General features: G+C 47.8%; 2 protein-coding genes and 1 long non-coding RNA gene across 15 annotated transcripts in view; 1 reads left to right on the top strand and 2 right to left on the bottom strand.

The window, feature by feature from the left end:
• Positions 1 to 21: 21 nt before the first annotated feature.
• Znf436 (zinc finger protein 436) lies at positions 22 to 9864 on the bottom strand. Of its 3 annotated transcripts, XM_074081005.1 has the most exons (4): positions 8732 to 9863; positions 7357 to 7449; positions 6435 to 6561; positions 22 to 3746 (listed from the first exon to the last, which is right to left on the bottom strand). In XM_074081005.1, exons 2-4 carry the CDS (start codon positions 7387 to 7389, stop codon positions 2494 to 2496), a joined length of 1413 nt encoding a protein of 470 aa, XP_073937106.1. In that variant the 5' UTR covers positions 7390 to 7449; positions 8732 to 9863; the 3' UTR covers positions 22 to 2493. The 3 variants fall into 3 exon arrangements, with proteins under 3 accessions (XP_073937106.1, XP_073937107.1, XP_020012375.1); XM_074081006.1 differs by lacking the exon at positions 7357 to 7449 and having other exon boundaries at positions 8732 to 9864; XM_020156786.2 differs by lacking the exon at positions 8732 to 9863 and having other exon boundaries at positions 7357 to 8356.
• A 159-nt stretch (positions 9865 to 10023) lies between these two features.
• LOC141425013 (uncharacterized) lies at positions 10024 to 16275 on the top strand. The gene is made up of 3 exons (XR_012450069.1): positions 10024 to 10173; positions 10304 to 10374; positions 13662 to 16275. It is a non-coding gene; the product is annotated as an uncharacterized lncRNA (long non-coding RNA).
• A 111-nt stretch (positions 16276 to 16386) lies between these two features.
• Positions 16387 to 26358, bottom strand: part of Tcea3 (transcription elongation factor A3) — a 35607-nt gene continuing 25635 nt past the window's right edge. For all 11 annotated transcript variants that reach the window (XM_074081011.1, XM_074081012.1, XM_074081007.1 and 8 more), the window contains 4 exons: positions 25004 to 25159; positions 19000 to 19146; positions 17941 to 18012; positions 16387 to 16895 (listed from right to left, as the gene is read on the bottom strand). In XM_074081011.1, coding sequence (XP_073937112.1) covers positions 16887 to 16895; positions 17941 to 18012; positions 19000 to 19146; positions 25004 to 25159 — 384 coding nt within the window. In that variant the 3' untranslated portion in view covers positions 16387 to 16886. The remainder of the gene's footprint in view (positions 16896 to 17940; positions 18013 to 18999; positions 19147 to 25003; positions 25160 to 26358) is intronic.

Below are 26358 nucleotides of genomic sequence, written 5' to 3'. Positions count from 1 at the left end.
CTAAAATAATTCTCAGCTATATTGATTTTAAAATTATATCTTTAATTATAGAATATAGTTAGGATAATACAGATGTAGACAGATACTAGGATAACTGACCAACATCATACGGAAAACTGCTCTAGAGACTTACTTGTTCATCCACTCTCCACAACCATAGGAAACAAGCACAGAGTGCTGGACGTGTGCAGAAGCAGCTAGGGACTTGAGAGCAGAAGGCATGCAAAAAGCATTAGTGAACAGTGTCTGATGTGTGACTTCTACACAGAGTTCAGCACAGCAAATGAGCAGTCGCTAGCAGAAAGAGAGGAGACAGAGCTGGTGTGCCCCTTGCCTTTTAACTTCCCAGCTGGAGTGTACATGTATGGAGAGACAGCAGGCACTCGGAGCCCCTTGTTGAGCCCTTGATCTCTAAGAAGCTAAAAGCAGCAACAGAAACACCAGCATGCCTTCAAAGGAAGAGCAGGGGAGAAAAACAGGGTGAAAAACAGGTCACAGAGATGCTGTCTTCCATGGCCACTACAAGCTGTCACTTATAGTGGCTCAAAGAAGCAACGGAACATTGAAATTCATTAAAACTGTCAGCAACACTGATATAGGAGAAGACATATTTGAGTTTAGCTACCAAGAACATGTAAGTCGCCCAACAATTAAAATATGAATACCCTAGATTTTGTATAGAACAAAAAAACATACTTCCTGCCCCAAGTTTGTAAATAGGGTGGCAATGGAAAGAAACCCCCTTGGAGTGGTTTCTCATTCTGTTGAGGTTGTGTCATTTGCAAGTGATGCAGTCCCACTCAGCTGTGGGTCACAATAACTCACTATAATGAAACCACTGCTCCTTGAACACTAAATCACAAAGAGCTATGGCAAAAACATTTTTAAAAGTTACAACATTCACAAGAAAACACAGTTGAAATACACTGGGGCACTTCCAAAAGACGATATATTCCTTACTCCAGTCCCAGCTCCAGGGCACCAATTTTCTCTCATGCCCACAGGCTTGGATAAAAATCAACATTTGGGATATTTCTTAATTCTTTCTTGGGCTGAGATCAGGAGAACCAATACCACTGGGCTAAATTGGTTCAGCTCTTACTTTTACCACTTTGATGTGTAGCCTGGGAGGATGGAAGTACATTCCTACCTAGGTTTGTTAATTCCTTCTGATTAGAACAGAGTTCTTCACTGCCATAGTTGAAATCATTCCAGAAATCATTCCACGTGAGAACAGGACAATCCGCTTATTCTCTCTCACAGTTGATGGACACATACAAACAAGTGCTAAATTCTGTACAAAGACAAGCCTTACAGGAGAGTGCACACTCAAGCACTAGTGTTTAAATAGTTTTTCCATAATAAATGAAAAAAAAAGGATATTTCTCACTTGGAGTTATATCTGTAGTTCTGTCACGTGATCCACACCACCCAAGAACATGCTAATTCTTGTGAATTCAGTTTCTGCTATTAAAAAAAACAAAGAAACACACATTTCACTGTACATACACATGCCCTTATATAAGCTAAGATAAACACTGGGATGTGGCCCTATCAAATCCTAGATTCAGCAGTACAGGGAGAACTGATCTTAGAGGTTCGAAGGGAGAGAACACAGAAATGACCTACTTTCCTTGGGAAGGGACTCTGTGCTCCCTTCCTGCTTCTTTCAGTCCACCATCATTTAGGGTCCTATCTTTCCTTGAAGATATTGTCCCTGCAATGTTTCCTACGGGGATTCTCAAAGAAAATTCATAAACCTGATTAGTGGCAATATCAAAAGTGGGCATCTTTTGCTAAAGTCACCACCATCAATAGGTACTTGGTCCTCAAGCCTGTGTCTCATTTTTCCTTTCACCCTGTATCTTCAGTTAGCTTTCACAAAGATGCAAGCTTTACACAAGTTAATTAGAAACAGTAAGGAGAAAAGTTATGATCATTGCCTTCATCATGCAGAATCCTGCTCTAAAGAAGACAGAAAGATACAAATGTGTGAGCAACTCATGAAAAAGCCCTTTAGAGGGGAAATGTGTGTGCCCCATGACTAGTGTTTGAATAGGTGTGGCAATCCAGGCCAAGTCTGCTTGCCTTTTGCCAAAGCAGCTGTGACCACCCTATTACAGCCCCACATTTCTCCTTAACAGAGTTTTTTGGGCCAAAGATGGAAGAAAAAACCTTTTAAAGATTTACTCCATCTCCAGGCATTCACCAGCATTTGGCATCTGGTCTTCAGGTTTCTAGCTATTTGAGGAGCTGATTTTGATAAAGTAACCCATTATATTGAGTGAGTAAAAATCACTATTTTAGAAGAGAGGATAATGTTCCTAAAGCTGGAGGTCAGAATTTCAAAGGGGCTGTCTTCTTTCATGTTTTAAATTGTGGCCCACAACTAGGAAAGTCAATAGGTAAAAGAAGTTCTGCCTTAAGGGAGTTCGCTAATACCAAACACAGCTGTATCTTCAAAGGAATCATTTCTCAGTACTAATACAGAACTTAGTCAGTATGAACTCTCTTGTGTTTAATAAGAGCTGAGCTCCGGCTGAAACTCTTCTCACACTCGGTACATTCATAAGGCTTCTCTCCTGTGTGAACTCTTTGATGTGTGATGAGGTTGGAGCTCTGGGTAAATCCTTTCCCACACTGCACACACTCGTACGGCTTCTCTCCTGTATGGGTTCTCTGGTGCTTAATTAGATCTGACCTTTCACCAAAGCTTCGCCAACACTCGTTACACTCGTAGGGCTTCTCCCCAGTGTGAATTTTCTGGTGTGTGATGAGATGAGAGCTCCGGCTGAAGCTTTTCCCACAAGCATTGCATTCATATGGCTTCTCTCCAGTGTGGGTCCTCTGGTGCTGAACCAAGTGTGAGATGCGGCTAAAGTTCTCCCCACATTCATTACAGTGATATGGCTTTTCCCCTGTGTGGGCCCTGCGGTGCCTGACAAGGTCAGAGTTCTGACTGAAATTCTTTCCACACTCATCACACTTGTAGGGCCTCTCACCTGTGTGAACTCGATAGTGTTTGATGAGATCAGATCTCTCACTGAAGCCTCGTCCACACTCATTACACTCATATGGCTTCTCACCTGTGTGGGTCCTCTGGTGCTGGGCCAGGTGAGAGCTCCGGCTGAAGCTTTTCCCACACTCCTCACACTCATATGGTTTCTCCCCGCTGTGAGTCCTTTGGTGCTGGATGAGGTGAGACAGCCGGCAGAAACTTTTCCCACATTCGTTACATTTGTGAGGCTTCTCACCAGTGTGGATTGTCTGATGCTGAATGAGGTGAGAGCTCCTTCCAAAACTTTTCCCACACTCATTGCAGTCATATGGCCTCTCCCCAGTGTGTGTTCTCTGATGCTGAATTAGGTGGGAGCTACGACTGAAGCCCTTTCCACATTCATAACACTTATAGGGTCTGTCTCCTGTGTGGGTTTTCTGGTGTCGATTAAGGTCTGAGATCTGACTGAAGGCCTTCCCACAATGAGAACATATGTGATATCGGATACCTGTGTGAACTTCTTTGTGGACGAGCAGATCAGTCACTTGTTGGAGAGGATAGCTTACCCACTCTTCTGCTGTCAAATCTCCCCACTGTCTTTCTGACCTGTCCCCACTTTCAAAGGCTTCTTCACCTTCAGGATTTTCCTCACCATTCCCAACAGGTCTTTCAGATGTGGTCCCAAATTCTACGTCTTCACTAATCTCTTGCTTTGGATTCACTTCATTCTCACTCCTTATCTCAAAATCTGTAATAAAGGGTAAATAATGAGAGTGATGAATGCACATATTATCTACTGTGTGCCAGACACTATGCTAAGTTTTTGTTTGTTTTGTGGTGCTGAGGATCAAACCCAGGGCCTTGCACACATGAGCAAATGCTTTACCACTGAGCTATATCCTCAGCCTTGACACCAAGTTGTTGTTTTTTTTTTTTCTGGTGGTACTGGGGTTTTAAACTCAGAGCTTCATTCTTGTAAAGCAGGTGGTACTCCAGTTCATTTTGCTCTGGTTATTTTTGGAAATGGGGTCTCCCAAACTATTTGCCTGGCCTGGCTTCAAACTGCAATCCTCCTGATCTAGCCTCCCCAAGCAGTTAGGATTATGGGCATGAGTCACCAGCGCCTAACCCAACACTAAGTTTTTTATATGAATTATTTCATCCACGATCACAGCCATCTTGAGGCAGGCGTTATGATGATATTTACTTAGGAACAAGAAGTCCACCAGACAAGTGAAGTGACCTGCCCAAGGTCACAGCAGTAAATGATAGAACCATCAAACTCAAGTTGACTGCTGAAAAGCTCAAGCTCTGTATTACTACAGTTAACAGTTTTTTTCAATGAAAACTATATATTCCTGGTGTTTTGAAAGAAAAAAAAAAGAATTAGAAATGGAAAACTAGAAAAGACCTTAAATTAGAATTTCTAAAGGTCAAGGGCCTAGAAATTTTATGTGTGTATATTTTTTTTAAATTGGTCAAGCCTTCATAGTTACCACCATATAATATTTACTAAGAACATACCAGGCTGGTATGGAGAAAATGAAGTTTTCATCATGTCTTAGTTGATAGAGAGGTCATTGTTGACTGTCACTTACTATAGTTTCCAGTGGACTTGTAATGGACACAGGTGAGGGAAAGTTAGAGAAGGCAAAAATGGTATTTGACTTGAATGTGAATTTTCTTTTTTTGTGTGTGTGCTTGGGAATGAACTGAGGGCCTCATGCACGCTAACCATGCACTCTATCACTGAGCCACACCTCAGCCCTGGCTAAGACCATTTTTGACACTGCACTAAGTATACTGCATATATAGCTTTCAAATTAAAATCAATATATACAACCATTATCTCCAAAGAACTTTTTACCGCACATTGCATTTTTCAACTGGGTTTCTTAGCATCTTCTCCAGAAAGAGAAGTAGGTGTGTTTGGAGAAAAGGGCTCATAGATACATTAGTCTGGTAAGTGCTACCTATGATAGCCTCTCATTAGAAACCCACAGGGCCACTGGGCATGGTGGCTCAGGCCTGTAAAACCACCTACTTGAGAGGCAGAGATTGGGAAGATTGTTGTTCGAGGTCAGCCCAGGCAAAAAAGTTATTAGCAAGACCCCATCTTGACCAATGAAGATAGAAGTGGTGGTACACACCTGTCATCCAAGTTATGTGAGAAGTGTAAATAGAAGGATCATGGTTCAAGCAAGCCTGGCAAAAACATGACACCCTATTCAAAGAATAACAAAAGCAAAAGGGGCTAGGGGGCATGGCTCAAATGGTAGAACATCTGCCTAGTGAGCATGAGGCCTGAGTTCAAACCCCAGTACCCCCCAAAATTAATAATAATAGTAAATCCACAATGCTTCACACAAAGGTTGCAAGGAGTGCTGAGGTAAAGAAAACTTGCAAACATTCTTAATCCCTTCCCAAACTTATGTGGGCAAGAGAGCAGCTTTTTGATACTTCTATCCCTTTAACAATTGCTCCTTGGGCTAGACAACAGAAATGCAAATTAGTACTTTTTTTTTTTAAGAATTCTCATTGTTTTTGTTGAATTGAGTGATACATTTAGATTACAGACCATAATAGATCAGAGTAGATGACAGTACTTATAACTGCTTTCCTAAAGGAAGGATCTAAGAAAGTTGAGACATCAGAAAAAAATCTTAAGTTCAGAAGGAAACCTCTCAAGTCACCTTGGAAAGAGCTATGGGGATCAGTCCATGAACCATACACACTTGCTTACTTCTGTCAAGTCCTAACAGGAGACAAAGTGAGTCAAAAGACTATTCAACTCAAGAATACATTATTTATTATAGTTATACCCAGACCAAAGAATAGCTAGGAAAGAAGACAAGTCTACAGACCATGAAAAAAAAAAAAAATGAGTTGCCCTCTCTAGAATTTGTGATCTCACTTCTTCAGGATCCTTCTGGAACAACATTCAACACACTTGCAATCTATGATCAACTCTGAAACAGCTCTCAACAAGAACCCACTCAGATAAAGAACTTGAGGCAAGGATGGAGCTCTGGAGCCAAAACAAACACAAAAGGGTAGCTTCTGCCCTCCCATGACCCTAGGTCAGAACCCCTCATCTTCTAGTGCCCTAGAGAAAAAGTACCATTTATAGGGCATTTATATCTTGGCAAGCACCAGTATGTCAGACCTGTTTGGTCAGTGATCTGTACAAACAGGCTGGAGAATGGCAAATGACTCAGAGCACGAGAAACCCGAATGTTTCCAAAATGTGCAGAAATATTTTTTTTTTTAGACAATATGACCTGGATGGTACCACATTCACAGATTTGCCTGAGCATGCAACACAAGCCAATATCCAATTAAGTGCTTTAAAAATTAAACAACTAGGCTGTGTTGAAAGAGTCCAAGCCATTCTGACACAATTTCAAAAACGCAGGGATAAAGACTCCTTACTTACCCAGTGAGACAACATTTCCATAATTCTCCTGCATAACATCCCTGTAAAGGTCCCTTTGTGTAGGATCCAGAGGTCTCCATTCTTCCCGGGTGAGGTACATGGCCATATCTTCAAATGTCACAGGTGCCTGAAATCACACAATGCTTCTTCACTACTTGGTATCTAGGAGGTTAGTACCAGTTTTTCTTCTTGAAATTAGAGACATGGTTAGAAATGTTGAGGAGGCAAAGGCATTAAGTCTGATCTGTAGAGTCCAAAGAAGAAATAAACAAGTAAAAAAAAAAAAAGACGTGATAAAAAAAGAAGTGAAAGAGTGGAGGGAGCAATTTATGAGCTTACTGCCTGGGCTCATGGCCAGGTATCCCTACCCCACTCGGGGAACTGCATGCTCTAGCCATGCCTTTTTCTGAACACATCTAACATTGTTCATACCTTTACACAAAAATGTTCCTTTTTTCTTGGAATATTTTTCTCAGACTAGTGAAATTCTACTATTCTTTATGGGTCGGCTCGAATGCCAACTGTTTGGTGCCCCCCACCTCTCTGCTCCGCTCCACTCCTCCTTCTGATGTCCCAGATAGAATTAATCACTCCCACTTTTTAGTTCCCACCCCACAGCATTTGCTGTGGTTGCTAAGGCAGATAGAGCACTTATCACGTTGTAGCTCAGCTAACCGGATGCATCTTTCTCCCTACAGACTGTGAAAAGGCGGGTACCGTCCGACTTGTCCATCTTTTTTCTCCCCACTATTTAAAGGCATACAGCAGGTGTTCCATAGATGCTTGTCTGTGGTTATGCTGCCTGGTACTAAGCCCTTGGAAATCGAAGCAAGAGCATTTCCCAAAGGGGTTTGCAGAGTGGAGAAATGCCAAGCGAGGTGGGGAAGCAGAGGCAAGGTCCGAGAAGCCACCCCCGGCTTACCTGGGACCCAGCCATGAGCAGGGTGGCTGCCATCTCGGGCGCAAGGCTTCGCCTCCCAGGTGAAAGAGCAGGAGAAGCAGCTAGAAGACAGCGCTGAAGGAGGCGAAAAGCAGGGCGTGAGGCACGGAGAACAGGCCCTGCCCACTCCCCAAGGCTGGAGTTCTGGCCGCAAGGCGGGCGGGGAGGGCCCTGGACTGGGGCTGGGTCACTCTCCTCCCTGGCCCCCAAGCGTGACCCGCCTTCTGTGTCTCCGACACCACGGGGCGGAGGCAAAGCCAGAATCCTCTAGGACAGCCCCCTGGCTGGGTCTCTCCAGGACCCGGGGTCAGGCAGACGCTGTCTCAGGGAGGTGGCTCTCAGTCCAGCCCACAGAACGCCTCTGCTCTTCCATCTCGGGGTTGGGGCCTTTCCGGCAGCTGCTTCAGCCAATCAACGAAGGAAGCCACAAAACACTCTACCAATCAGATGCCGCAAACTTGGCCCGCCTCCTACAGAGTGTCTTAGCACCTCTATCACGCCTGCGCCCGCCCCGCGGCCAGCCGGGAGTTGGAGTTCCACTCTAGCGTACAAAGGCCAGCCTGAGGCCAAGAGCCGAGGAGGGAAAAGAACAAAAGGGTGGAGAAGGAAGCGTGTCCTCCAAGCCAGGGCGGAGTAGCTCCCGCTTTCTTCGCTAGGAGATAGACCACAGCCCGATTAAGCTAGAGAGGTTGCCCTGCTTTTCCTCACATCCCTAGAACCTTCTTTTGAGTCAGATCTTATGCGCGATGTTCAACTTTAGTGTTAGCCCGTGCTGAGCTCCGCTCGGATTAGTGTTCATTTGACAGCCCAAGCTAGAGAGGAAAACTGCAGCCACCCACTCTCCAAGGGGAAGACTCGGAGGCCGCACTGGAACTTTGGGCCCCGCCCACGCACTACACCTCCCAGCAGTGCCTGCGGCACCAGCTGCCGGCCCCGGACTACAACTCCCAAAAGGTTTTGTACCTCCCTCCCAGCGTATGAGTACCGTCCGCCGCCCGGCCCAAGGTGTACGGGTTCAGTCTCGGTTAACCCTGTAAGAGCGTCGGACTGCGTCCTTGTAAAGAGAGCGCCCCGGGAGAGGGCTGAGTTGCGCCCGTCCGAAAAGCGAAAACCCTGAGGGAAATTAGAAGTGGGAGAGGGTGGAAGGTGTGTAAAGAGATAGGCCCCAGGGTGGAGACGGGCAGTCCGTAGCATCCCTGAGCTCCCGTCTGCAGAAAAGGGCTCCTGGGGGCCTCCTGCACCGTCGGGACCCTGGACCTCTGCGGGCCTAAGCCTGGCGAGTCCTGGGGATGTTAGTAGTCCCTGTCTGGCTGGAGGTAGGAAGCCGAAAACTCGAATTAGGGACGAACAGACTTACCTCCTGGCCTGCAAAAAATATCTAGATCACCGCCTCTAAGATCCCAGCGATCTCAGACCGCGAAGCAGCAGATAGAACTGTCAGACCGCTGGCGTTCCGAAAGATGGTAGAGATCACCAGTACATCCCGGGGATCTCAGACCCGCAGGGCAATCTCGACTCAGTGGGCTTGCAGGCAAAACCGAGATCGTAGGCTGATCCCAGACACTCAGATTCCAGAGACCTCAGACTTGCCGGCAGTTCGGAGAAACCACAGGCTCGTGGACAGATCCCGGAGGCCACAGCCGCTAAGCTGCATTCAGCAGGAATGGCAGGACTTACAGCCTTCGCCTTCCCCAGCCAGGCTGGGAGAGTTAGACAATGGAAGTCCCAGGCAGAGCAAGCATTCTGCGTGGGGAAGAGCTCCCAGCTCGCTGTAGCCTTGGAGAGGGAAGTGATGGAAAAAGAATATAGCTTATTAGGGACTCCCACCCTCTTCAAGTTATAAATATCCCCAGAACCTTGGCTATGTGCCCGGAAGCCTGTTGTCTCTAGCTGTACAGGAGACTTCTCTGCCTGGGCTGAGAAAAGGGGCTTTTCTTTTGTTTTGCAGAGACATCCACCCACAGAAAGTCTTGATTTTTTTTCCCTCCAAACATGACTCCCGGCCATGCTTTTATTAGTGAGTGTTCTGTTCCTAGTGCCCAGCTATTTATGGTTAAATTATTAAAGTGGCTAAAAAGAACTAGTAGGACCCTACCCAGCCATAACATAGCTCCTCCCACCCCTTTTCTCTTCCCACACCCAGAGGTGGGGCTAGAAATTCTTTAGGTGACATCTGACCTCATCTAAAATTGATCTGGGCACCACATAAGATAGAATTTTGCAGGGTCCCCAAGAGGGAGTCTCCCAGCGGAAGGAGTTGGTTATCAAGGTCAGGCAGACCTTGGTTGAAATCCAGACTCTGTATCCTTCAGAAAGTCATTTAATCGCTCCTGGCCCATTTCCTTCTCCATAAAACTGGCACTGTCATACCTCAGGATGTTAGGACTATGTGAGACTTCAAGCACTCCATGGAGAGTAAGTACTCAAGTGACAGTTGTTGAGTCTTGCCTTTGGAAGCAGGGGACACTTCAGAAAGGCCCATGAGTATATTCAATGGCCCTGGAGATCAGAGTGGCTCAGTCACTACAAGGATCTGGTGTTGACCTTCCCCTCACATTGTATTTCTGCTGGAGACAGAACTGGAAGTTCAGCCAGTTTGGTGGGTTCAAGTGAACACTGTGTTGAGCCCAGTAGAGCAGAGGTATTTGGGGCTGCCAGCTGCCACCAGAGAGCAGCAAGTTGAGGCCTCATACCCAGGGAAACCTCTGGGTCAGAGGACAATAACCAAACCAAGAAGCAAGGAGGAGGGGGGTTGGTGAAGACTGGCCGAGTAGTTGCAGTTTTCTGACTGGGCCTAAGGTGAGACAAGGGCCCATTCCCTCAGCCCAGGGGCTCCTTTTTCAAGCTTTTCCTAGCAGATTACTTTGAAAACTTTTCTTAGATCTTCCCCCTTGCTCCAGTGCTTTAAGTTCTTGTTTGTCTGCTCCAGGCACCTTTCACTCCTCATCCCACCACAGGGCAGGATGACTGGAGCCAGCTTGGCTGCTGGCCTCCTTGTGAGTAAGTGTGCTTTCTTCTCTCTTCACCTGGGGTCCTCGGGAGGGTGGAGAAGAGAGGCCATGAGCCATGAAAAGCTGACTGCACTTGGGATCCCTGGTGGAGTGGGGAGAAGGGGAGGAAAGACAGTGGCTAAAGGGCTTCCTGTCCAGCTGTCAGCTGGACTCCTAGGGTTGGGGTCACTGGGGGAGGTGGTGGCTTCCTGCCCCATTGTTCAGGGCTTCAGCATTTCTCAAGAATACTTACTGTATGTAGTTTTGTAATAACAACTCAGAAAGCCCTATCAGCAAATGATGAGCACCTACTGTGTGCAGAGGCAGCTGTATAGTCTGTCAGTGGGGAAAGGGGTCAGGAAAGCCATTTGCCAGGATGTCTAATTCAGGCTTCTGACTTTATCTACATTATGTCAGATCCACCAGACAATTTGATCTAAGAGTCTCATATATCCTTAAACTTGTGCCCTACGGCCAGACCACTACGCCTGTGGAGCACTGTAGATTATTGTATTTTCATAAATCTTATCACTATCTTGGGAGCAGCCCAATTGGGTTGTAACTTTTTGGTCTGCGAAGCATTCATTTGCTAAACATTAAAAAATATGCCTCCACATTTGTAATCCTGCTTTGTCATCTTCCAGTTTCAAATGAAGTGACCTGGGCTTCCCTTGACCCTTCCAGGAGCTGTGATGAGTTGAGGTCATGGGGGACACACTGACTTGCAGTGCCAAGTGGAGGGTGAGCTAGTTTGTACCCAGGAGGGAGCGGACTCCTAGCTGGGGGGAAGGAGGTGGCTTCCCAGAGGAGGTGACATCTGAGCAGACTTGCAAAGCCTGGAGGTGTTTTGGAAGTGGAGAAGGTGGGAAACAAAGCATTCCAGTGTCCAAGAACAGCATGTGCGAAGGCACAGAGGCATGAAAGGACAGAGCTTGTTCCAAGATGGCCAGGATTGGTTGTGTCTGGAGGGAAGAGGATGCTGGGAGGCAGCATGAGGAGGGAGCAAAGCAGGGACAGTGTCTCACATCCCTGGCTTGCCTGCCTGTGTGTCTCTGCCTTTGGCAGTGGATGAGTAAAGCTGACATGAGACTCAGATGCAAGGTGGCCCGAGGGCTGGCCTGGGGTGAGCACAGCAGATGGGCTCTGCAGGAGGAGGGCAGAGGACAGAGGACTGGGAAGGCTTACCTCATGCTACTCTGCTGATTTTCTCCAAAGAGAATATGTTCAAAAATTGTAGACAGTCACATTAAAAATGTACCACAAACTTACTTAGTATTGGCTAACCTATTTAAAGACATCATATGGGTCCATATTATTGAGCCCTACCATACAGCAAACACTAAGCTGGGAAATCAGTCACCACCCCTCACCCTGACTGTAGAGATGTTGTGAGGATTAAAAGTGGCAGTGACACAGAGGAAGGCCTTGGCACATGGTGGCCATTGTTATTATAGGGGAGGTAAAACATGTCACAGATGCTCTGTGAAGTGAAGCCATATTTCAAAGTGGCTCAGAGCAAGACTGGGACCTTAGTTAAAATCCAGCCTCTGTCTTCCCAGGAATGTATCACTCTCTGAACCCTGGGTTCCTCAGTCTGTAAAAACTATATATACCAACTCATACAGGCATAAAGTACAACAGTGGTTGCTGGGAGTGGGGGGAAGGGGAAACTAGGAACTGCTTAATAGAGGTTCAGTTTTGCAAGTTTGAAAGCTTTTGGGAGATTGGTTGCACAGTAATGTAGAGGTACTTAAGTCTTCTGAACTGTACACTTAAAATGGTTAAGACGGTTTATTGTGTCTATTTTACTACAATTTTATTTTTTGAGATGGGGTCTTGCTATGTTGCTCCTGGGACCAAATGATCCTTCTGCCTCAGCCTCCTGCATAGCTGGGACTACATCCATGCACTGCCATACCCAGCTACTACAATTTTTAAAAGAATCTAAGAGATTTAGCTCAAGGGCCACAGGGCTATTTGAGATTATCACCGTAAATCCTCGCAGGAGTAATTACCAATCAATCTGTGTGTGAGGCAAGATTCTCATTCTTTCCTTATATGAACTTAATACAACAGCCCTTTCAGTTAGGAGTCAGTATTACCACTGTTTTAGATTAAAAAAACAAAAGCATGGATAAATTACATAGTATGCCCCGAATACCCACCTAATAAATGCTCAATGATGAGCAGATATAAAGAAATATTAACGGAATCCCCATCATGAGGGTACAATGCAATGGGAGGGTGAGCTAGAATCATGGGAGACAGAGGTGTGCGGATTGGAGACTTGATGGCAGATGTGCATCTGAGATGAGCCTTGAAGAATGGGTGAGATCTGAGTAGGTGGAGAAAGCAGAGCAGACAGCCATAGGTGGGAAGGTCATCCTGCATGCAAGAACAGGGCGAATATCTCCCTAGGCTGGTGGCAGATGGGCCACCAAAGACAGGCAGAGGGTGAGGGAGCCCTGTACCAAAGAAATAAAAGCCTCTGGGTCCTTCAAAAGCAAAACATAGGCAGAGGGCAGCTTTGAAATTAAATCAAGGAGTTTGAATTTTATTTGCTAGCTAGTAGGTATGTGCTGAGGACAACTTGGGGGCAGGGAGGCGGGGGTAGTGGTGAAGCTCAGACCCAAGCAGGATGGATGCGGATGGGACCGGGAGGGATGCTTGAAATGTGGGAGCCCAGTAGCAGGGCTTTGCACCAGACCTAGCAAAAAGAAACCTGAAAGTCCAGATTGATGGTGATGGCAGTGAGAAGGGCTGGATGAGGGAGAGACTAGACTCTAGTCAAAGGCTGGGGATGTAGCTCAGTGGCAGAATACTTCCCTAGCATGTGCAAGGCCCTGGGTTCCGTCCCCAGCACTGCCAAAAACAAAAATAAAAGATAAAAAGGAATAGGTAATATTAATCTTGCCAGATGTGATGATCCCAGCTGAGGCAGGAGGATTGAGAGTCTGAGGCCTGCCTGGGCTATGTTGCAAGACCTCGAACAAAACAAAAGCCTATGCTCTATCCAAATAAGCAATTGGTAAGCTAAGTCTTAAGGCAAAGAAAAAGGATGGCTAACAGTCAAGATCTGGTAGTCTTGATGGGATTATTAAGAGAAAAATTCTTCTATGTACTATTCTGGGTTCCTGGAACCTTTTGAAAATACCTTCTTAATCCTGGGATCTTGCATGGAGTTTTGTTTGCAAGGTCTTTTGGCCAGAACATCCCTGTGAGACCTTCCCTCCTCCTCCCCAAAGCACGTCACTCCTCTGTTTCACCTTACCTATGCTTATCCTTTCCCTCCTGCAGTGGAACAACCTCCCTCCAAAGGAAGCCTTCCTGGTGGCAGAAGTTAATGGTAACATTCTCCCTGTTCATCTCGGAGACGATGGGGTTAGGCCACATATTCCAGCCAACAGCATTTGGAAAGGAGGCACACAGCCTGCTATGAAGAACTGAGGGCCCAATGTGGCTGCAGCAAGTGTGGGGGTCAGGCAGAGATCAGCCCTGCAGGCCCTCCAAGGCCTGCCGGGAGTAGTGGGAAAAATGGAAGCTTCTAAGTGGGGGTGGGAGAGAGGGGGACTGTAACATCATCAGATTTGCAAGTTGGAAAAGGCAATTCCGGTCCCTCCCCGTGAAGGGCATGAATGGCAGCAGATTTAGGGTGGACACAGGAAGCCCCATTGGGAGGGTGTTACTGCCGACTGATGACACTGCCTGTGACCTATGTACACTTCTCTGTGCCTTTTTGTGAATGTAGATGTGCACTATAGACATCTGGACTTGGGCCAACTTGTCCTTTTGCTGTTTCATCTGACTCATCGCCTTTGTAAACAGCAGGGTTGAGGAGGGAGCTCGGTTCTCCCCTGTGCGCCAAATCCCTACGAGAGTGGAAACACAAGGGATATGTAGAAGGTGACTACTGAAAATTGCCCCAGGGTGCCACGTTTCAAACTCACCCCACAGTACCCTTTACTAACGCAATTAGATCAATAGCAGTTACTACTTTGCTCTGCCTTTGGTTTCTAAACACTTGACTGAAGGATTAGCTAGTGCCAAGAAAAATCTAGATCTCTAAGCCCTTCCTTCTCAGAGTGTGGTCCACGGACCAGAAGCATTGTTAAGAATGAAAAATCTAGTGGGAGGGGGAGGGTAAAAGATGGAAGTAAGGAGGTGAATATGGTTGATGTACTTTACATACAAGAATGAAAATAGAATATTTAAACTTGCTGAAATCACCATAAGAAGGGGACTAAGGCAGAAAGGAGAAAAGTGGAGGAGATGAATCAGTTTGGAATATAATACATATACACTTGGAAATGTCATAATGAAACTCCCTGTATAGTTATTTTTCAAAAATGAAGGACAGGAAGGTAAAACAGCTCCTGTCTGGGAGTTGGTAAGAAAGAGTGGGAGGTGAATATGGTGGAAATATTAAGTACTCACGTATGAAAATAGAAAAATGAGAGCTGTTGAAATTATTCTAAGTGGGGGGGGGTAAAGGAGAATAATGGAGGGGGTCAATCTAAAATATATTGTAAGAACTTTTGTAAATGTCACAATATATCCCCAGTACAATAACAAGCTAATAAAATTTTTTTAATTAAAAAAAAAGAGAGAATGAAAAATCTTAGCCTCACCCCCAGCCCCACTGAATCAGCTTTTGGACTTTAGCATGATTCCCAGAGTTTACCCAAAGTGGGGTCTAAGAAGCACCTGGGTTTCTAAGTAGCATCCCTCTGCACCTGTGTGGGTGATACTCGTATGTCAGATGCGGCACAGGGCACATCTTTCTGGAGTGCAAGTCTGTGCCTATGGTTTCTTTCCCAGCTAGGCCAAGGACTCCTGGATGGTGGGGGCTGAGCTTATGTCCAACTCTGGACCTTTTGTAGGTGTTCAGCACAGTGAAGGGAAGCAGAAGACCAGGGTCTCGGTCCTATACTGCCTTTAAGAGTGTAGGTATTGTACCTTCTGTGAGAACCTCCAGTCTTCCCATGGGACCCCTTCCAACGCCAACTGTTTAAAAGCTGAAGGTGGAGGCAGATTTTGGTACCTGGTCTATTTACAGGCTTCAGGTGGAGGTATGTGAAGGATGGAAGGAAGATGATGACATGAACAATTCCAAAGGGGATCACAACCAGGGGAGATCAGCAGCTTGGGCTGTCACTACCCCAACAGTTCATCCTGAGGGTAAACCAAGGCAGACGGAAATCCACCAGCCTCTGTAGCTACTTTAGGAGGTAGGGGGAGTACTGCTCCCATTTTTATAGATGACAGAGATTAAGTGACTTGCCCAAACTCCAGGAGTTCACACGCTCCTGAGCTGCAGCCATTGGAGGAAACAGTCCAGGAGGCTGAGCTTGGGGCTGCTGGAAGACCAGGGACAATCACAGACTGAATCACAGCAGGCCCACCAGACCAGTTCCCAAGGCTTTTCCAGAAGCTTCCAGCTTTGCCTAAAGTCCTTATTAACATAGAAAAGGAAGCTGATGTCATCACAGGAGAGACATGACAAGGCCCCTGTGCTCTGCAAACTTCCTCTTTTTTTTTTTTTTTTTTATGTCTAGTATAACCTTTTTCTTTCTTCTTCCCTTCACTCCATTCCTAACTCCAGTCCTAAATTTCTTCTTTTCATTTAGGGACTGAGCACTTTCTGTCTCAGCCCACCATGTGAAGCTCTGCCCTGAGGAAGGGTGTAGGAGATAGAACTCTTGCAAACTTCCTCTTAAGCTCAGGTACAAATGGAGCTGTGAGGAACATGCTGCTCAGACCCAGGCAGGGCCTCCAACGGGAAGTAAGTAAGTCAGGGGCACTGCTGTAGTCTTCACGCAAAAGGCCTGTGCTCTAGAGGCTCTGTTCCCTGTCCAGAGGGACCCAGTCCAGAGTCCTCAACGATCCTGCTGCCAGCCATGAACAGGGAAAAGCAGAGCACTTGGGAAAAGATGAGAGAAGATATTTCTACCTGGTGTGGAAGTCTTGTAAGCCAAACCCTGGATCTGCAATTCTGCAAGTGCAACTCGGGGGTCAGGGAAGATTTGTGTCCATGTGGTTTTCACTGTGCCTGACTTGGTATTTTCCTTCTTCTTTTTCTTTTCTTTTTTTTTGTCCTGGGGATGGAACCCAGGACCTCGTGCCTGTTAAGCACATCCTCTACCAGTGAGCTACAGCCCCAGCTCTGATCTAGTATTTTTCAATCCAGAAAAGACAGAGATTCCGATGAGAAAGAAAGAACTCAAAGCAAAGGTCTTCCAGCCCAATTGTCAAAGATGGGACACCTCTGCTCTGGCACTCATTCTACAAGGCTTGTCAACACAGATTGTTAGCTCTGCACCCCAATTAGGCTCCACCTATAAGCCAGTCATAATTAATGATTGATCACTAATTTGCAAAAGAATTCTCTGTTCCCTACCGCTTCATCCAGAGTTCAGTATTTTTCTTCATTTTAACTTTTATTTTTCCTTCAGTTCAGGTGGTTTAGCACTTCTTCTTTGTTCTTCTTCACCTTGTTCATTGCTGTCTTGGTGCGTGCTTCCATCAACAAAACTAAAAATCAAAGAGGCAACAGAATTTGAGAAGTTTCTTTGGGCCAAGGAGCAAGCTGAGGCTGAAACTCAGTCTATGTTGTTCTTGCTCTGCCCTGGGACAAGGCCATGTCTGCCTAGCGGAAGGGACACCTTTTTCTAATTTGATGGAGATATGGTAAGAGGTATCAGAGGCATAAATGCTTTGTGTGTGTTACTTTCTCCAGTCCTCAGAATGGCTCTGTAGCTAGATATAGAGACAGTCCTCACACGGATCCCGAGGGAGAGACATGGAGGTTCAGGGAGGTGAGTGACAAGCTCAAGATTGCACAGCGATAGGACAGGATGGGAGACAAAGCCAGGGGTCCAGTGTCAGGCCCAGTCTTGGGCTCCTCACTAAGTATCTTACAACTGTGGCATTCCTGAAGTCTGCTTGGTCCTAGACATCACCTATGCACGTGCAAGTCAGATGGCACTGGGTACTACATTAACTATGTGACACAGAAGATGGTCTGGCAGGCAGGGGCATTCTGGGAGGGGTCTCTGCTTAGCTCCCATGGCTGAAAACCAAACCTCCACCTCCACAGGAGCCAGGGTAACTACCTAGCAGCCTTGGGTAGCAGGCTTCTCCAGTGCTGCCTGAGGAGGGGAGGGTGCCTCATATCATTAGGGGACACTCCCTTCCAACTGGGCTCAGTCTCTCACCCCTGCTAGGGCTAGGTTCAAGGGAAATGCCATCTGCAGAAGCACTTTGCAAAGAGATGTGGCCCAAAGACACAGTTGTTTTTCCTCCCCCCTAGAGCTCAGGAAGCCGATTCCATCCGTGTGTAGCTGACAGCGCTGCCCATCCTGTGATAAACTGCGGCTGCAGCCCCACCCCAGGTGATGCCCTCCCCTCGCCTCCCCAGAAACCACCGGACACTGACTTGGCTCTGCAGGCCTAATGTGTACAGGCTGGTGATAACCCCCCAGCCCTGCCTTCCAGGCTGTGGATATTACTTCTCATGTGTGTGTCTATGAGAGGGTCTGTGGATGATGGGGAGGGAGAAAGATAGAGACATACAGACCTTCCAGCGATTCCCACATTCATTACATAAGACAAAGGTGGTCATAGGCTCATCAGCACTGCGTGTCTGCACCTGAGAGAGAGAAGAGTCGCTCATAAAGCATATCACTCCACACGGAAGTGTGCCTGGGAGAGCACAGGAGTCACACAAACTCAATCCAGATTCCTCTAGAACAGCGAGGATGACAGCATTTCTACTATAGCCAAAGGACACTGAGGGCAAGGTGCTTTTTTTTTTTTTTTTTGGTGGTACTGGGGTTTGAACTCAGGACCTTACACTTGCTAGGCAGGCCCTCTACCACTTGAGCCACTCCGCCAGCCAGTGCTCTTGATAAATCTTGCTTGCTGAGCAAACAGTGGAAAGAAGAGAGTCTAGAATGCCTAGGCACCAGTTAGAACCCAAGAATATTGGTGCTCCAGGGGAAGAGAGTAGCAGAAGGCCACTCTCGTTTTAACAGGGCCCTCTGCAGCCTTTGGTGGCTCCCCCTTTGGTGGCTCCCCGGCCAGAGTCACCACAGCCTTCACCCCTAGGTCTCTGAGCCTACCTCAGCCTCATTTATCAAGCTGGCTGGATTAAAGCAGAAAAGCTAGGATCTGAGTTTAATTACTCTCCCTGCTACTGGCCTGCTCTGCCACCTTGAGCAAAGCTCACCTGTCCCCTCTAGGCCTCAGTTTCCCTGTGTATATATGAGGGAGCTGGACTTCACATTGCTAAGTTCCTTTCAACCATTTATGATTCCCCAGAGGTTCTGTGCCTTGCAGTCTTTCAGGAGGACACAGCGCGGCACAGCCTTGAGTGTGGCTCTGAGTCTCACTTCAAGGCAGACTGGACACACTGGCCCAGCCTCATGAACACACTACTGGCTGCTTGCATGCTGAGAACGTTTTCTAGAAGCCAAGAGGCACCACACCATGGTGGTGTGCCAAGACCTGCCCTTCCCTCTGCAGCCTGGAACAGTTTCATCCTTTCTCCTCAGGCTCCTCCCGAATCCCTTCTCTGGCTTTCTGCCTCTGTGGCCCTGCAGCCACCTCCAGCACAGGCCCTCTGCGTTGCCCCTACCTGGTTATAGGTACAGTTCTTCTTCTTGCACTTGCTGCACTGGAAGAGGTCAGTGGTGGTGCCGCTGGTCTTGGCCATCTGGTGCTCACGGATGGCCTCCTGGGTCATGGCATTCCTCAACTCCCTCAGTTCGTCACTGGCCATTTCCTGGAGAGAAATGAGTCTTGCCCTTAGGACTGGGGAGCCTAGGGTCTCAGTCCCATGCCCCATGTCTAGAACCTACACAAAGGAGGGAACATGCTGAGTGGAGAAGGAGCCTTGGTCTGGCCCCAGCTGGGAAAAGGTTGTACCCGAACAGTCCCCACTTCCCTGGTTGGAAGGTCAAACCTGGAGACTCTGGTTGGGCCAAGGTCAGCTGGGTGTGTTCAGGAGAGAGTCAGGCAAACAGCTGAGCTCCCAGATTAGCACTGGGGTGTCATTCCTTCAGACCTGGCACTTGCCCTGCCTGCCAGGACCTTGACCTGAACAGAACCTTCCCATGGTAACTGATGTGACCACCACCCATCTGGTCTCTATACATCCCCATCCTTCTAGTCTGGACTTGACCCAGGGGCTATTCCAGTTGTGATCACTGCCCAGCCTGCTCTGCCTCATGGGCACCTTGACTTAGGTATCCATGACTTGCTGGCCACCCCCAACCACAGGCCCCTGTGGCTCCTGGACTCCCTGTGGTTATGCGCTGTAGATGGCTTTTTCTGGTCATTCCCACAGAACCCAGCCTCCCATCTCCCATTGTAGCAATGTCTGCACCATCCAGGCCCTTCCCTGCCCCCAATCTGTCCCTTGGACTCCTGTGAAGCCTCTGCCCTAGGAGGGCAGAGAGGAGACACTTAGACTGGACACAGTGCCAATGGAGAGTTGGTGTGGGGGAAGGAGGATGGCTGAGGGCCATGTGAAGGCAAGGACCTGGTACTGGCTAACCAGTTTCATTTCTGCTGTCCGTCCTGGCTCCTTAAACCTTGGAGCACAGAGGCGACAGAAATCCAAATGAGTTTAGTGTCCTATAACTCATCAGACTTCTTGGGGGAAAAAAAAAGCAGATTCCTGCAAATCTGAAATCCTGGCAGGCCCAGGAATGTGCATTTTTACCAATGTCCCCAAGTAATTCTGGGGTACACTAATGTTTAAATTCTGTTGTGTTACATACAGGAGCTGGCGCCTAACCAATAGCAGTGTGTACAGAAAAAGAAGTCCACCTAAAGCTATGTGAGTAAGAAGCAGCTGACTTTAATTTAGGGGATTTCATGGGGGATACTGCAGTGTTGCCTTCTCAATCTGGAGTATGCCGGTTGACGGAATGCCTTTAGCTGCACTGCTGTGCCAGTAAACTGGCTGTGCTATAGGAGACCTGATTCATACAGCATTAGTCAGCTTACGTGCCACAAATATTCCCACCGTAGTCAGTTTCAAGCTACTAAGGTGACATAACTGGATGCAGGGCAGGAAAAAGCTGCACCTAATCCTCTCTCTTGAGCTGGCAGTGACACCACTGCCTCTGGGTCCCATGACTTTAGACTGCAAGACTTGGCTCTTGTCCCCACAAATGGCTTATCTGGTAGGGTAGCCAGGCATTTTATGAGACTGCAAGAGAGGGAAGGAGGTACCCAAGCAAGGTATGCAAGGTGAGGGCAGCACAGTGGATGATGGCTACCTGCTTCCCAGTCAGGCTGGGTCATAGAGAACCTGATATTTAGCTGAGCATGGTGGTGCACATCTGTAATCCCAGAACTTGGGAGGCTGAGGCAGGAGGATTGAGAGTTCCAGGCCAGCATGGGCCACAGACAGAGAGAGAGAGAGACCCTGTCTCAAAAATAACAAAATGAATCAAACCAAAAAGACTTGGGTACTTCTGCCAGACTTCAGAGATAGGCATTCTGAAGAGGGTGACACATTCCAGACAAAGAGCAGACACAAAAGATCAGCAGACAAGAATGGCACATTTGGGGCAGGGTGTCTGGGGTGGGGTGAAGTTGAGGAGTGTGAGAGAAGTGGTTTGAGACAGGTCTGTGGAAGGAAGAGTGTTGAGTGCCACCTAAGAGTAGAAAACGGAGTCAGGCGTGGTGGCTCATGCCTATAATCCTAGCAATTCAGGAGAAAGAGATTGGGAGGAGGGAGGGTCAAGGCCAATCCAGGCAAAAAATTAGCAAGATTCCATCTCAATCAATAAAACAGCTGGGTGTAGCCGAGTGTGTCTGTCATCTCAGCCGCTCCTTCAGAAGGTAAACAGGAGGACCAAAGTCCAGCCCAGCCCAGACATAAAGTGAGACCCTACTCAAAAGACAGCTAAAGCAAGAAAGGGCTGGGGGTGCAGCTTAAGTGGTAGAGTACCTGCCCAGCCATCACGAGACCCTGAGTTCACACCCTAGTACTGCTGAAGAAAGAAAAAGAGCTGATGGAGTGGCTCAAGCAGTAGAGTGCTGCCTAGCTAGTGCAAGAACCTGAGTTGAAGCCCCAGCACAGAAAAGAAAATGAAAAAAAAAAAAAAAAGAAAGAAAGAAAAAACTGGGAAATTCCATATATCCACTCACAAATCTGTTCACCTATCTCTGCCCTACCTCATTTAGCATGAAGCAGTATCAAAGACGCACAGAGTCACTGAAGATGTGACTCAGTAAGTAGAGGAGTTGGCTAGCATGGGCAAGGTCCTGGGCTAATCCTCCCTCTCCACCCCCACAAAAGAGACAATCAGAGCAAGTACACTAATGACCAGGCCAGGCATGATGGCTCACGCCTATAAACCCAGCTACTCTGGAGGATGAGATTGGGAGAATTGAGATTTGGTTAGCAAGACCTAATCTCAACTGATAATAAACTGGACATGATGGTGCACATGGTGCACACCTGTCATCCCAGTTACTCAGGAGTTGTAAATAGGATAATCTCAGTCCAGGCTGGCCCCAGGCAAAAAAAAAAAAAAAAAAAAAGAAGAGGAAGAAGAAAAGGTCAAAAGGAGAAAAAGTAGATGACAGTGGCCCCTTGTGGTATGTGCTGTCAGAAAAGGGCCCCAAATGTGAATTGAACAAATAGTTTTTTGTTGTTTTGTTTTTTGAGAAAGGGTCTCACTCACTATGTTGCCAAGGCTGGCCTTGAACTAATGATTTTCCTGCCTCGGACTCCCCAGAGCTCAGATTACAAGCATGTACCACCACACCTGGCTTCCAGATTCAGTAAATATTTTTGAGCACCCATGCTGGGTGAACAGTGGACAGACAAAACCCTCTCTTCATGGGCTGACAGGACAGTGTGACCCTCCACAGCTCTAACACATAGCTGAACCTGTGCCATTCTTTGATATGTCTGGGTGAGGAGGAAAAGACAGGAGGAGGAAGAGAGAGGAAGTCAGGTGAGCAAAGAGAGACATACAAAGAGAGGTGAGGACAGTGCAGAAATACCGCCCCCCCACAACCCCAGGACATCCACTGTCCATGCTCCCTCACGGGGCTCCCGACTTCTGAGTCCCCACTCAGAGGGTGCCCAACTGGAAGCCACTATGATTCTTACTGGAACCAAAATTGTCACATATTTCTGACCGAAACTTCCTGCCTGGGGCAAAAGACGACGGCAAGATGAAGGTCTCCTTAGTGTGCGCATGTGGAAATCCTATCGCCAAGGTCACGGGTGTTTCGAGGTGGCCTTTGAAGGCTATTAGGTTGTAAGGACAGAGGTTTCATGAACGGGATCACTATCCTTACAAAAGATGCCCGAGAGACCCCTCGCTGCTCTGCCACATGAGGCGCGTGAGAACATGGCTGTCTATGCCAGACGCTGACTCTACTGCTACCTTGATCTTGGACCATCAGCCTCCAGAACCGTGAGGGTAAATGTCTGCTGCTATCAGCCACCTGGCTGCGGTGTTTTTGTGACAGCCTGGGCTGACTCAGACACCGTAAAGCCCACGGCAGTTTATGTCTGGCACAGGTTGCTGTTTGCCCAAAAAGATCAGAGCTTACAGAAAGGGGGGCTCTTTGTTGTTCTGGGAATTTGAGGAAAACAGTGAGCCCTCTCCTCAGGAAAATGTGTGTACATGTACTGTAACACACACACAAACACACCACGTTACAGTAACCATCACCACACACTAACCACACCTAACCACACGCCACACTAACCACACCACACACTAACCACACACTAACCATATCTAACCACCACACCTAACCACACCACACACTAACCACACCACACACTAACCACTCCATATACTAACCACACCACACCAACCACAAACCACCACTGCACACCAACCACACCACACACTAACCACACCTAACCACACCTAACCACACACTAACCACACACTAACCATATCTAACCACCACACCTAACCACACCACATACTAACCACATGCCACAAAATAACCACTCCACACACACTCATCACACACCACACTAACCACACACCATACAAACATATCACACATCACACACACTCACCATCACACTAACCACACCACACACTAACCATACCTAACTACCACACCTAACCACACACTACACTCTAGTCACACTACACACACACCCCTCCACACACCACGCCTACACTAAACACACAAGATAACCACATATGACACACGTACTAGTCACACATAGCATATACACCCTCTCCACATAGCAAATACACACTAACCACACATCACACGCCACACATGCATTAGTCATACACCACACATATGCTAACTACACAGCACACACTGACCACACACCCACATATCATACACACAACACACACTTACACATCATATACTCCACACACATCTGCCATGTATCTCACATACATCCTAAACTCCATTCCCACTCACATATCACACACACAGCATATACTCCCCACACCATACACAATACATCCACACCCATGCCACACACCCCAGTCACAGAGGACACCTTGCCAACAGTTTCAAGTGCTCCCAGCTGCCTGCCACATCCTCCTATCTGCGCTGGTGGGGCTGTCCCTTAACACTGGCAGTGAAGAGCCGTCAGGACTGGGTACGAGACAGGTCTTTCCAGCATGTGGGCTCTGACACAAACGGCCCAAGGACTCAGCTTCGCTAGTTGTGTGTGGCCTTGGTTTTCTTATCCACAGAATGCGGGCACTCCCCTTTCCTTTTCCATGCTGAGGATAGACTGCAAGGCCTTGCTCATGCTAAGCAAGTGCTCCCCCACTGAGCTAGACATACTTTCAGCCTCGTGTTTCCTCTTCTATGGCTTTATCATGAGAGTTACACGACATGGTTGGTGAAATTTTGGGGACAGCTTTATGTGTATTCACCTTCTAAATACTTCACATATATGAACTCATTAAATCCTCACTTTACAGAGGGAAAAATGGAGACCCAGCGAGGGTAAGTAGCTTGTCCACAATCACACGACTAAGTGGCAGAAGTGTGATTCAATCTCAGGCAGGCTGGCCCAGATCCCAGGCTTCTAACTTCTATATTGCTCCTGTGAATAGGTTTGTTCCCTGTCCTTCCCCATCCACCCCTCTAAGCTGACCTAACCCTTTCTTCCCTCCTGTTAAGTTCCTGGTGGCTCTCAATGGCGTTTACCTCTCTGTGGTAGCCCTATTTGCAAGCCTGTTTGCCTCTTTACCTGGGACTCCTATCTGTCTAAGACAAGAGGGAGGCAGATAAGAAAGCAGGGAAGAGCAGATGCCCCAGGGCCAGACAGCTGCTTCCCGGCTTCAACACTTCCTAGCTGTGCAAGGGCAAATCAGGTTACTCCTCTGGGCCTCAGCATCTTTACCTGTGAAATGGGGACAATAAGCATTTCCAGCTCAGTCGCTGTGAAGATACAGAATTGACCTATGTGCTTACAGTACTTGGCCCAGCACTTAGCACGTCTATCTGCGTTCACCACCCTGCTGGTGCAGAAGCCCTGTAGGGAGGCTCAGGCAGTTCTGCTGTAAAAGCCCTGCCTGTCTCCACTAAGTTGCAGCCACTGCCTCTCAGAGCTGGGCAGAGCTGAGGGGCCTGGCCCCCTGCCCCCCTTGAGGCGCAGCGGCTCTCACCTCTGCGGTCATCCTGGCAATAAGCCCAGCAGAAATGGCCCCGCTGAGCACGTTCCGCCGCAGCCCCGGGTTCCTGGGGTCCTTCAGGTTGCTGATGCGGCTGCGCACACGGTTCCGGTACTTCATGTCAGTGCTCTTGAGCTCCTGGTAGATATGTGACAGGGTCAAGGGCCAGAGAGCCACGTGTGGACGGGCACAGAGGATGGGAGCCCTGGGGCCATCTCCTCCTCTCCCGTGGATTTCTATAGGGGTCCTACGGCACCTCTGTAGCCTCTGACTGCCCAGTGGGGGACTCACTTGTGCATTTGGGGTCAGCCAACTATCAGAGACAGGAATCAGCCTCCCAGGGGAGATTAGCTTGTAGCAAGCATCATGGTGTCTGAGACCCCAGGAACAGGCTGTGTGACCTCAGATGAGGCATGTGACTTCTCTGTGCCTCAGTTGCTTTACTTATAAAGTACAGAGCTGCAGGGGTCAATGAGCCAAGCCACATGAGGTACCAGTGTGGTGTCTAGAACCTCAAATGTCCCATATTTACGTGCTGTTATGATGATGCCAATAGGGAACCTGTAATTTGCAAATGTCCTGGGGGCGACAGGCCATCAGAGAAAAAAGTAAAGAGCCATGTGTTTAGGGCTCTAAGAAGTGACTGCTAAGAGAAGTCACTGAGCATTGGGTAGTCTAGCATTCCCGACGTATTGGATCATTGGTCCTCTTCCCCCTCTCCTTAGTCATACCCACGACCATCCCATGGAGCCCACTTTGAGACTGGCTGCTCAGTTACTTCTTCTCCCACAAACAGATGAGGAAGCTGAGGGGGCAGGTCCTCGCTCAAGGTCGCAGGGCAGATTCCCGGCAAAGACAGGGCTAGAAGCCAAGACCACCCCCGCCCCCAACAGCAATGCTCTCTCTACTCACCCTGCAGGAAGTTACCCCTGGCCATTGACCACAGTGTGTTTCTGTCCAAACCCTACACCCCAGACAGGCCTCCCATCCCTTCCTCCTGGGGAGGGGCTCAGGGAACACAGCCTCATTTTCTTGGTCTCCCAAGCCAAGCAGAGTCAGGAAGACAAGGCCATTGCTGGGAAAAACCATATACAAGAAAGAGACTGTGGGCAATGTGCAAAATAGAAACAGCTGACTTGCAAGAAGTGCTGGGAGGGAAGGTGGCATTCCTCCTTTTCTCTGTTGTTGGGTTACTGTTGTCTGTACAGTAAAAACATGAAAAGACAAGAAGAAGCCACAATGCATCTGAGAGCCGAAATGTGCATTTAAAACTCTGCCATTCAGGATTTCTGAAGCGTGAGTCTGGTGATAGTGCAGACAGTGGGGCTGGTGACATTTTCATCTGACTT

This window comes from Castor canadensis, chromosome 7 (assembly GCF_047511655.1).
Source record: "Castor canadensis chromosome 7, mCasCan1.hap1v2, whole genome shotgun sequence".
NCBI lineage: Eukaryota > Metazoa > Chordata > Mammalia > Rodentia > Castoridae > Castor > Castor canadensis.
The sequence above is the reverse complement of the archived record's forward strand: the minus strand, read 5'-3'. Positions and strand labels throughout refer to the sequence as shown.

Bases quoted from the DNA above. Each gene is read 5' to 3' on its own strand.
- Znf436 (XM_074081005.1), bottom strand. From the start codon at position 7,389: ATGGCAGCCACCCTGCTCATGGCTGGGTCCCAG. The intron at 6,562-7,356 runs GTAAGCCGGGGG...GTGTGATTTCAG, and splicing joins TGCTCATGGCTGGGTCCCAG to GCACCTGTGACATTTGAAGA. The intron at 3,747-6,434 runs GTAAGTAAGGAG...CCTTTATTACAG, and splicing joins TGGAAATGTTGTCTCACTGG to ATTTTGAGATAAGGAGTGAG.